Here is a 12500-nt window from a genome sequence, read left to right on the forward strand (position 1 = left end):
ACCGCTTCACTGCGTGCAGACAATGACAAAACACGTACGAACAGCCAGAAGGCCTGGAAACGAATTGCGTGAGGGTCGGCCTTGGAGGTTTCTAACAATATTTTGCAACAGCGAAGTTGATGTAGTAATGACGAATACTGTTAAATGTCAGCGAATATTATGTTTTCATTTTAGCAAATGCAAATTAAGTTAATTCAGTACTAGCGAAGGAACATTTGCGACAGCGAATGAGTTTTTGCGACAGCGAATGCGGTTTTGCGACAGCGAATAGAATTTAGCGAATATTGAAACATTTGGACGACCATAGTATGCATCATTTGTATCCCGTAAACACCAATCCCCAATTTTACAGTTCATAACCTGCTACTGAGTAAGCCCATCGTTGGGGTCTCCTGCAAGATTTATTAAGCATTTAATTGGCTTTATTAATATTTGTTAATATTTATTAACCTCTCCACTGGGATGTTGTTTCGCTCGCCAAAAAATAACCTTGGGCGAGACCGTTATGGGAACCTTGCTGCATAAATAGGTTATAGAGTGGAAGTTGCTATGGAAAAAAAGCGATGGAGTGGTTTTGTTGATTATATAATAAATAAAACATCGCATAAACTTTTTCATGCATTTTGTAACTTATGGCCATGTTGGTGACTGAATATTAGTATTATCAAAACGCGAGCGACATTTTGCATTTGTTTTGTACACCACATGGCCTTTTAATCACGTGAGTGCAAGCCAAGAAGACATAAATTGACGGCCTTGTTGTCTGCTTTAGTTCCAGCTGGAGCAGGATGAGGGTGACAATATTTTGATGAAGAAGGTATGTTTAGTTACTAACTCGTTTCCCTGAATCGTCACCTGAAATCTGTCATAAAATCATGTAAGGCCCATAGTCCTGGGTTGTTTGTGATATGGGAAACCTGGAAAGTTGTGGAAACTTGACAATTTCATTCTCTTCGCCTGGAATATCTTTCACATTTGAATGTGGTTACGTTGGAAATTCGGGTGCCTTGGGTTTTGGTTGGTTTAAAGATCCCGGAATGAATTGCTTCTTAAAAATTCCCTTTAGCAAATGGAGCTTTTTTTTTTTATGACGACTTTTGAAAGGGAAAAATAGTATTGGTAAATTCAAGGTCCTGTTAAGTAAGGGTCGATCATGCAATTTACTATAACGCTAAAAGCACATTGAGCGACCCTTAAATTGGTTTGAATTGGCGCCTCCAGTAATGAATTTCAATCGCTGGGCCAGTAAGAACGCAACGTAAAAAAATATGTTTTTGTTTGTGTGTTGTGGCTTTTTTACTTGTTGTTTATTATTGTCATCATCATCATTATCATCAGCGTTATTATTATCATTATCATTATCATTATCATTATCATTCCTTATCAGGTGTTCAGTGTACTGTTGAGCTTCCTTCACATTCCCCAATCAGAATTCATGATGAGACATGTATTTGCAAGCTTGAGATCTTACATCAACAAGGTCAGTATACACTGTTATAAGTAGCGTGGCCAAGGAGTGCCGATCAAGGTTGCCTGGTAGTTTCAGTCCTGTCTAGTTTCATTTCTCTCTGTACATAACCGTTTGTTGAAATCGTGGCTCATTTTAAGTCTTATGTGATGGTTATAGGACTCCAACTTGATCACTTGTATTTCCATTAGAACGATATGAACCCAGTGTTAGTTGCTACGGTATCCTTGAAAAAATATCCCTTCTCAGTTGCATAATAAGCGGCTGGAAAACAAAAGAACGGCCACACTTTCAATGATCACATTCATTGGTTGAAGATCAAATCTTTCATTATTTTCCAGGTGTGATTAATATTACATGAAACCAGTCAAAAAGTGTCTTCAAACCACTTTAAATCATGTTTACAATCAAATTTATTTACACTTTTTTTTTCGAAGAATGCATTTGTAACCAAAGTAAATAAATATCATAATCGCTTACCGTATTTCTGTGTACAAAATTTCGCGGAGACGCCATCTTGAATAATTGTGACGATTTCTCGTTAGTTCGTTTGTCGCAGCGCAGTACGTGTGATTTTCAGTCTTCTCGAATTAGCTTGCCAATTTGCGGGCAATTTGGTGCAATCTTAACAGGAAGCCGTGGGGTGGAACGTTGCCATTGAATCACTTTCAAGTCACTTTCACCTATGTATTCATTTCAGCCGTAAAGGTTACCTTTAAAGCTGCACTCAAATTTCTTCCAACCAAAGTACCGTCAAACTATGTCTGATCGTCAAGGTGGTTGCAATGTGTTAGCATCAGCATTGTGGGAGGGGGAAAAACACGATTACTGTGTCTGCATTTCTGTTACTTTCTTTTACTCGTTCTGGGTGTGTAACAAAACAGGTCTGCCAAGAAAATATACTTAAGGAGAAGTAACGGAGAGGACAAAAGACCCACTGCAATTTTCATAATTCTGTGGAATGGCACGGCCAAACTTCGGTTTGGCTTCCATCAATCAAACTTCCGACGCCAAGCCGAGAGTTGACGCCGAAATCAATTGATGCGTGACGTAACCTACTAATCAGCATCTTTCCCACGGTTCATTCGTACATTCGAACTCGACACCGATGAAAAGTGACGGAATCTGTACCAATCTTCTTACTGAAGAACCTCTAAAAAGATATCATAATGGTATTGGAGCTGTGAACTAAACAAAAAAATCCAGTTCACTTTCCGGAGGCGGAGTCGATCTTCGAGGCTATGTTCGGAAATTTGATTGATGGAAGCCAAAATGCATTCACAGTTCGGAGCGTAGTGCTTGAAGGTCAGATTCCTCGGAATTGTAAAAATCGCAGTAAAAGTTGCGGTTGCATGACTATTAACAGAAGGGAAATAAGCGGAGCCGCTTGCTCGATAATGGGCAATTGCCTTCTCTTTGTGATATTTCTGTCTTTGACATTCTCCATCACTCTTTCATTACCTTACCCACAGTTTCCAGCCGCTTTATACAGGGGAAGTGCGAGTTACTGTGGGGATCTTTGTCGCGAGGTACGTAGAATTTTCCTTTATTTTGAAAAAAAGAAGACTATTCCCTGTTCAGGGAGGCACGGAATTTTGTCACTCTGGCGTGGAGCTTTCTCGATTTTCTTGCTTTGTAGCCCATCTTCCTGTAAACAGAAGTTCAGCCAGAAGTTTCTTTGACGATAAGCGATAAGCCCACTCCAAGCCGTTGAACATGTATGGCTCAACTGCACGGTTTTTGCCGACTTCGTCTGTTTGGGTTTCTTTTCTTTTCGGTTATAACCCCCTTCCTCTCCCCACCCCCCCCCCCTCCTTTCGCTCCCCTCCCTCCATTCTCTGCCAAGCAAAAACTTCTTGAACTTGAAGAAGCCCACAACTTCATTTGTATTTTTATCTTTTTTTAGTATAAGAAGTTAATTGAAGCAGGCTAGAGATAACACTCTTTTCAGAGTTTTGTTCGATAAACTCCTTGCTCCTTGAAAATAGTCCAGTCTAAACTCGTCAGAATTAGCTTTTTTCTGACACCAAGTGGATTGGCGTAGATGTTCCACCAGGGAAAAGTCACATTAAATGTCCAGAAATGCACGCAATTAGAGCCGCGACTAATTCTCATATAGTATCTAAGGTGTTATTTACATGAGACCGAACGAACTCAGACCGGTATGAAATTTTTGCAGCGGTTTACATGAAACCGGGACGAAATGCTTGGTGCCTGGTTTCGGGACAAAGTGATATCTTTTGTCTAATAAATATATATATGGCGGACCCGAAAGCATACATGGCTTGAAATTCCTCGACCCTGTCTGAGATTTGTTGTAATTTATATGAGATCGGTACGAACTCAGACCGCAACCGAGACGAGGTCAGGTCGGTCTCATGTAAACGCATAAGAAGAAGTGTATGAAGGCCGATACGAATTCATGCCGGTCTCATGTAAATATCCCCTAACTCGTCAAGTCCTGTTAACGTGAGTCCAAGCCATTTTGCTACTTGTTTCAAACAATGAGGGAAGTATTTCGGTTAGCGTTACATTTAGTTTGGGTTAAATGCAGCTGTTAATCTCTCCTTCGTGAGCAGAGTATAGGGACACTATTTTATGTTAATTGTCTGTATTCGTAGACTTAGTTAGTTAGGCCTCTTCGTCCCCGCTGGGACATAAGGCCAGTATCAATCGCCTCCACTTTTGTCGGTTGTGTGCAAGGTGTTGCGCTTCGCCCCAGGTGATATCTAGTTGTTTAAGCTGAGAGATGATGTTTCTCCGCCAAGTGGTCTTCGGTCTACCGGGTTTGCGCCTTCCACGTGGTGTCCATAATCTTGGGCGCGAGTAGATTGTCTATTGCACTTTTGACTTCTGTGTGAGGACTTTTATCAGAAGTGGTCATACTGCCAGGTGATTGGTTCGAATCCGCAAACGGGCCAGTAGTGGTAACGTTAATACTGGTTTCCGTCACAGGTAGTTTTTACAGGAGGGGTTGTTCGTAGACTTGAGTGATGTTATGCAGGGGGACACTTCATGAAGCTTATTCGCTTATTAAATTTAGCGTGCATCTAATTGTTTGAAATATCTGATTAACTTTTTATCGGAAACAACACTTTACCTTTAGAAATAAGGATTTGCCGATGCTCTTAATCAAATGGACCACTAATCGCTTCCTCTATTGTCTGATGTCGAGTACGCGCTGGTGGAATAATTGTTAAATGTACTCTGCACAGTAATTCTATTTTTATGTATTGAATTTGAAATCTTTTACTGTGAGCACTGCCGGAGTTTTAGCTTTCCATTCCTTGTTTATTTTCTTCTTTTTCAATGCAACACTCCTGAAAATTGGCACATTTCATTTGCTCCTGATATAAGCGACTTATGGACTGAATGGCTTAAGTTCGGAAATGGGCATCTCTCATGTAAACAGCGATACATCCGCTCTCGTTCTGGTTTGTGATGGTCTAGACTTAATCGACCTCGTATTTATTGCTTCTGTCTTTCTCTCCGTTTAATAGATCCTGAGTTGCTGCAACTCGAAATTAAAAAGTCTGCGGAACCAGGTGTGTTCAGATTTTAAGAGCTGTACACTTGTCACTTTCCATCACCTTATTTTTTCTGTGAGCAACCAATGCAAGCCTTTCTAAGCAAGCTATAATTTCACAAATAATGCCCCTCAAAGGGTAGATGTCATTTAGGCAATAACATTGTAATATATTCGCTTCCAACATAACTGGTGCTTTGAGGGTTTAGCGACGTTTCATCGCTTTTTTTTTCTTTGATCTTTTCGGACCGTTGAAGTCGTACAACGTGGTTTAAGGCAAGGAAACGTAATCTGACTATTATTCACGGATTTATTGTTTTGTTTTCGTTTGGAATTTAAGTTTTTGTGATATTTTAGCAGTCATTGTAGATAAAACGCCTGAAATCATTAAGTGTTGTTAATTTTTGTAACTGTCGTAAATGTCATGCATGCATGGCAGAGCTAAGCGCAATCAAATATGTTTTTTCAAAACACATACATCCCCTCAGAAATACTCACTACTGGGATCTTTGTTCGTCATAGGCCTGTTCGTTTCTTTATCTGCTGATAAGAAGTAATTTTGAATTCTCTGGAGCACAAGGTTGTGATCGAGTCCATTGGCAAGTAAGTGCGATTTTACAATATTCTGCGCTTATTTTAGAATGTCCAACGAACCTGTATTATAATCTTCTAGTTTGTGGAATGCACAGCGTAATTTTTAAGTTGCATTTATATTATGCAGTGTTTGCCATTCAGACATTTTTTCCGGTTCTGATCACAGCTAAAAGGCCTTATCAATCCTTTGTGTACATTGCTGCTTTTTGCTGCTTTAATACTTTCATTGTTGTAAAGGTTCGGGAATGTTGTAAATAATAGCGTTCTCTGTCGTTCGGTTTCCTTTGTTTAGATATTTCTTAGCCGCCTTTTTTGACTGGCTGGGTTAATATGAATTTCTAAAGAGGCTTTTCAAGTCTTTTCTGGTTTTCTTGAAGGCAAATTAAAGAAGGCGTTTCAATACACCTTCGTAGCCGTTTATTTTAAATACTCTTGAAAGATCTTTAAGAGTTTACGCTGTGGATGTTGAGCGAAGAAATCGTTGAACTAAAATTCGCACGTTGAATCATCGACTTCGTGTCGTATGCAGCAAATCGTTTTCATGGATTAAACATTTGGCTTCATTCGATGGACCATCAGAGACTATGAGCAGTCGTTTATCGGAAATCCAGTAAAACAAGGCAAGACAACATAAACAAATATTAAAATGAGTAGATAAATAAGCTACTTTTTTTTTTTTTGAAAAAAAGGACAACAAATGGCTAGTAAAAGCAAGTTCCTCCAGTCAATCTTCACTTTCACGTAGATTAAATTCCAAGTTTTTGCCAGGGTCGGTCGAAGACAAACCGAAGCAGAGCATATACAGAATAGTTCAGTATCGAGACGTTATCCCTTGCATTGCACCACTGTACTCATGTCATCATATTAAAAGAAAAAATTAGAAATTAAAAAGACAATCTTGCTTTACTGGGAGAGAAGTGATCCGTTAGCAAACTTCTTCACCTTTCATATGTTCCCATATGTAATTAGTATTTTTTGCTGTGAGTATGTTGAATGCAAAAGTAAATTGTAAGGCTTGTTTTGCTTCCAGATTACCAGGGTTAAAAGGGCTGTATTATAGCTTTTCCTGTTTTTGTCTCAAAGTCTTGATTTATGTAACTCTTAATGCGAAATTGCAAATAAGCGCGAACACCTATGTCAGTTGTTTATATACCAATTGAACAAGAAACATTTTGTTAGCATTTTTAGAGAGCAATCATTTGTCCTCCCAGGGAAATAAAAAAAGTCAAATTGAAAATTTAGTCGACTTAGGTTAGGAACCAATTTTTCCCGCTTTGCATGAATTTTTGCTAGTTCGCTTTAAAATCGGCTACACCTGTTAAACCGAATCATTCCTCCTGTGTTGAATGAAATTACACACTCATTTGTCGCGACCAAAGATCTTTCTCCTTTGTCATCCATTTATTTGCGCGTGGGTGATCTTGATAAAAAGCTCTGTCTGTATTTGCCGAATCGCAGGCAGGTGATTTTTGTCATTGGTGTGATGTTTGAATAGTCTGCTTTGGAGTTCGGTCCCACATATAGGATCTACAATTTAGAAGACATTATGCTTTGCTTTTAGCTGACTTTTTTGTTTGTTATTTTATTATTTCTTTATTATTTCTTTATTATTTTGGGTGGAGTATCCCCTTTGCCCCTGCTCAGTGGATTTTAAGCAATACTTTCACAGCTTGCAACTCGAAGTGTTTTTCTTTTCAGCTTTTTAATTAAATACAGCTGAGAAATGCAAACTTGTGAACATTTTTTTCGCATCCTTTTGTTGTTTTTACCTTTCCTTTTTCAGACACTGCATTTTACGAAATGTTGAGCTTCTCTGCTGTATTAAATTTAACTGAAAAGAGACGTAAAATCGTCTGCAATCCTATTTATCTTTTTATGTAGTTATTTACAATTACATTTAAGTTTGTTTTCGGGGTCGGGGTGGGGGGAGGCGAAAGAGAGCATGATTCGGGGAGGAGGCGAGTCAGTGTCTTCTCTACACTGGCATAGTTATTCTTGTACAGTATTTTCGCATCTTTCACCGAAATTGTCTTTCGTTTGAGTTTTTAAATTCAATACTTTTATTACAACATATGAATGCCGAGACTAATAAGGCAAGCTGCCAAAGTGGCTTCATTTGTTTAATTGCTGAGATCGATGTACCCATAACAATCAATTCAATTAACTTGTTTTCTGTTTTCTGTGTTGACACAGTAGAGCTGCGCTGCAATAAAAATAAAGAAAACACTGTTGTTGATTTTGGGCTTTCTGTCCACTGAGCTCTTGTAGTTCTTGGGCCGTATGGTAGAGTACACAAGATGCAAACATGTGTCCCTCGTTAAATAACGTCTTTTGATTTGATTTGATCATGCTTACTTTATAAGAATGACACAAATGTGCACTAGCCCTGTAAAGAGAGCTAAAGAATATCACATGTGTACTTGTCAGAAGTCACTGACGGTCAAATTGAGCCGTGAAAATAATTGTCTTAATAAACCAACTGATAAACCATCAACTTATAGTTTCATTTCACCTTAACTCTGTGCATTTGTGCGTGACGACGAAATCATGATGTACCAGTTCTTTAATTATGCCATCCTGTGTACTTTGTGGTCACGCCTTGAGATCTGCTTTTTATGTCTGTATTTATCGACAGGTCATTGTGGCAGTCTCTAAGCTTATGGCTAGTGGTTTAAACCGAACAGCTGTCAATAACTGCCTCCAGGCGTTGAAGAATTATGCTGCTGAAGATAAAGGCATGAAGGTATTGTTTTTCTTTTTGTTTCTTTTTCTCTCTCTTTCTTTTGAGTAGTAAGACCAAGATCATGTAATACGTCCCTGCTAGCAGAGGTATCTTTTCTTTTTGCGTTCGCTGGGCCGACGAGTACGGGAAAAGAGACCTCTGCCGTGGATCGACATTCATTTTGATCCAACCACCGCCCATCCTGCGCATTCCTTTATAGTAATTCCGCTGTTGTTGAGTGAGCCCACACAACATGAAGTATCACGTGAGGGTATGGTCGCTAAGTAACCGCCGCGCATGCTCAGCACAGTGAGTTTCGACCCATGGCAGAGGTGTCTTTTCCCGTACTCGTCAGCCCAGCGAACGCAAAAGGAAAAGAGACCTCTACTAGCAGGAAATTTGAACACTTACTAAAGAACACTTATCCTCTGTTTTAATGAACCATTTTTTAAATTTTCTCGGCTGCGCTGGAGTTAGCATGAAATGTAGATTATTTCAAATTAGTCTTCATTCTATACCTATGTATGTCCATTGAGAAGTTCTCACAAAGCTGCGCGATTCCGCGGAACATTGCGATTTCACTTTGCTGATGTTTCCGGAATTTCTATCTTCACTTTCAGCATACAGCGATTACCTCTGAAGTTAAAGATCTAACGAAGAAGATCCACACTATTTTGCAAGCGACTGCACAGATGAAGGTGAGCTGCTGTCCGATTTTCTCATTTGCAAGGCCCTTGTTCGTATCACGTGATCATTTTACTTGGGGAGGCTGGCAGGCATGCAAATTTGGTGTGGACGATGTTTTGTGGAGGCTGTGGGATGCGTGGAGTTGACTTATTAGTAGTACATTTCCCCTGAAGACTGGTCATTCAGTTCAGCCCTTTTGCCCCTTGATAACCGGAAAAGCAACAAAAAATGGATGAATCTGAACTCTTCGTATCGTAGGACCAAGGATAAACAGTTCTTCTTTTTCTGTTTCATTCGCATTACGGTATAGGGAAAGTTTTTCCTGTCGAGTTAACTACAAAAAGAAGGGAGACAACACGAGGGTGGACGGGTGGGGTGAGTTGTATTTTCAGCAACTAACATCGGCGGATATTATGTGTAATTTTGTGTCATTAGAAGGTTTCCTAAATATCCATTGAGGAGTGGATGTGATAATGCGATTTCCTTTCTCCCAGAGAATCGTGATGTGATGTCTGAATGGTCTATCAACCGAAAAATGTAGTTCCTTACTTAAGTACAACAACAGCGTGATCCTGCATGTGTCACATAGGTACCTGTTTCTCGAAATCTCCAAAAGCGATTCGTGAAACTACAGGTGTACCGTCTGAGTATTCTGAAAAATCGATCTTTCAACATGCTTTTAAGACCAGAGAAAACATAACAGTTGCAAAGTTCATGAATTGACTGAAATGTTTTCCTTTGAAGATAGAAAGTTAAACGTTATGCACGTGAAATACGCCGGAGAATTTTTCAGTGTTCTCCAACTACCCTTTGAGTTTTGAGGATCTTCCCAAGCGTTCAAATGTTCAATTTTGAAACTTGGTAAACACATTATGTGAATTTTAGTCTGATTGGTTTGGCTTTGCTTTGATTTTTCTATTTATGTTAAAGGGTACACTTTCCTTTTTTATTCACGGACGATTAAATTCGAGAAATTGTTCGCTCAGATTGCTACGTTTTTGCGACTTTATCGCAGAAAAAAGACGCGCCCTTTTACTCTGATATAATGTTTTAATTTAAATACCATTATTTTTCTCAATGTTTTCCCAATTGCAAAAAATGTCTTGTTAAGGTAATTTCAGAGCTTAAAAAGACGCATCCTTGCAAAGTTAACAAAAAGGTGTACGAAAACTAAGCGCATCGAGGGAACGGATAGCAAGTTAGTGTCTATCCGTGCTTGTCTTTTTGTGCAACTTTCTAATCTACGTGCGTAAAATGAGAAGAAATTAACGGTAAGGGCGTAAAAAGATCATTACTAACCATTCACCAGCCCAGCGGGTGAAATCAATCACTGTGTGCAGGAAAAATTTTCAAATTAAAGTTTTACCTTTGTTTGTTTATCGTTAAATGATGCCTTAAGCGATTTCTGGTGTTATTTTTATCGCAGGTTTTTTACTGATTGACCGCCGTTTATCGCGACAAATATCACTTGGTCAGGATATTTAATGCAATTGCTTTGAATCAACTATGTATCGGCGAATAACGGTATTTGTTCTCTCGATACAATTGGAAATATTGGAACAAGATATTGCAATTGCATGATAGAATGATCTATCCCTTTTCGACATTTTTTGTAATTCTCGCGCAAGCATAGTTTATTTAGCTCTTTTTGAACCATTTATAATGTTAAGAAAATGAAAAATAAAATCACTGCTGCAGGTCTTCCTCTTTGGTACCTCGGGTTGTCGATCTCACAAATGCTCGATATTTGTTATTGTATTGCGGTGTCGATTTAGAGACTGTATCGTATCGCGGCTTTGATATCGATATCTTCATATCATCTCGTGGAAGCCCCAATATTTATGTGACAAGAGAGTGGAAAAGTACGTGTGATGTTACCGTGCAGTCTTTCGTGTTATCAACAGAACGTGTCTCTTGCGTGGCCTACGTGACAACGTGGTGTTTCAAATCTTAAACGAAATCTGATTCCCTTCGCATTGAACAACTAAGGCAATTGGATTTGGAATAGTATAAATCTGCGACGCCTCTACCGTGGTAAAAGTCAGACATTATCAAACCAAAACTGAATTCGAGAATGGTTTTGCCAACACCTTCTTACGAGGACATTGTAAACGAGGTGTGGAATAAACGCGGGCAGTTAGGGGACAAGAAGAAGAAGTTGAAGCTTCATGCGATTGAGGAGCTTGCAGCTCATCAGCTAACTGTTCTTCCAGTTGTAACTTCCCCGTGTCTGCTGAGTCCAGCTAGTTCCCGCAAAGCTTTGTTTCTGGTAATTTGTCCTTTCTTGCAAATTTGGCAACTTAGAGGAATTTTTTTGTTTGTCGAATTTAATTAAGAATTAAGTGTATTTTAGCTTTGTTTATGAAAAGGTGTTGTGAGTTATAGAATATGAGAATTTGTAAACAGTTAGTTTTTTATATAGTGTCGTCAATCCGGAATTCTTCAGTGGCGAAGTCAGTCTTTAGAGAGAAGTTTCTTCTATTTAAAGTAGTAAGGGGTTTCCATCTGAGGAAATCAGGTGGAAGGTTCGTCCTAATCTTTCGTGCTTTCTGTTTTTATTTTTTCAAATCTTTCGAAATTTGGTCTTAATATTCCCCTGTTAACAGGTTGGTTCTTGGCCAAATGTCCCTCATTTTTTATAATTATTTAAAGAGTTCAAACAGTTGTTAGGTTACCTTATTGTGTGTGTAACCTGAAGTAGCAGCCGTCTGTCACCGAGAAAGCCTCATTTGAATAGCCAAGTCATTCGTTATGAACCGTCAGGGTCTTATATTAAAAATAAAAATAAAAAATTCAGATTCGTCTTTCGTAAAACTTCTTCTATGTTGTGTAACCCAATTAAAACACCGTTATTGACTGTGCCTTCTAGGAATACGATGATGTCCCTGAGATGTTAGTGGATCTTCAGTACAGTTTGGCCAAGTCTTACTCTAGTACTCCGGAATTGCGAGAGACGTGGTTAGAGCACATGGCTGCTGTTCACGAGGGTCATGAGAATTTCTCCGAGGTAATTCCGCTTTGTTTCTTCACGTGACTCTGAAACTTCTTAATGAGCCTTTTTCGATAGATTAAAATTCAGGGTGAAAGAGAGGTTTAGAGGACAAAGAAAAAGGAAAGTGGGTGATATGTAGATATTTTTTACCTTCATTCCAATGTGTTTCTATTGTTTTTGTACTCACTGTCTCACTATCAATTTGAATATTATTTTGATATTTTGAAAATGGCCAATTTAGTACTCGGAGTTACATGTAGGAGGTTTGGGTAAAAGATTAGTGATTGTCTTTTTGGTTGGTCTTTCCCTCTTAAAACCATTTATGTCACTTTATATTCATAGGCTGCTCCTGTGTTGTTTGAGAACTTTGTCTATTGTCTTTGAGAACGTTTCTTAGGAAATTCAGTTTATTGTGGTTTTGTTGTTGCAGACTGCTCACTGCTACATCCACGCAGCTGCTTTGGTGGCCGAATACCTGAAGAGACAAGGTAAGACGCAGAAAATGCGACAA

General features: G+C 38.9%; 1 protein-coding gene across 1 annotated transcript in view; it reads left to right on the forward strand.

The window, feature by feature from the left end:
- The window catches only part of LOC137983593 (dedicator of cytokinesis protein 9-like), a 66336-nt gene that overhangs the window by 35480 nt on the left and 18356 nt on the right, over nt 1–12500 (forward strand). Inside the window, exons 25-33 of the mRNA XM_068830742.1 lie at nt 773–817; nt 1388–1480; nt 2941–2997; nt 4969–5013; nt 5517–5597; nt 8224–8331; nt 8931–9008; nt 11867–12004; nt 12420–12477. Of these exons, the coding sequence (XP_068686843.1) occupies nt 773–817; nt 1388–1480; nt 2941–2997; nt 4969–5013; nt 5517–5597; nt 8224–8331; nt 8931–9008; nt 11867–12004; nt 12420–12477 (703 nt within the window). The remainder of the gene's footprint in view (nt 1–772; nt 818–1387; nt 1481–2940; nt 2998–4968; nt 5014–5516; nt 5598–8223; nt 8332–8930; nt 9009–11866; nt 12005–12419; nt 12478–12500) is intronic.

Source organism: Montipora foliosa, chromosome 13 (genome assembly GCF_036669935.1).
Source record: "Montipora foliosa isolate CH-2021 chromosome 13, ASM3666993v2, whole genome shotgun sequence".
Taxonomy (NCBI): Eukaryota; Metazoa; Cnidaria; class Anthozoa; order Scleractinia; family Acroporidae; genus Montipora; species Montipora foliosa.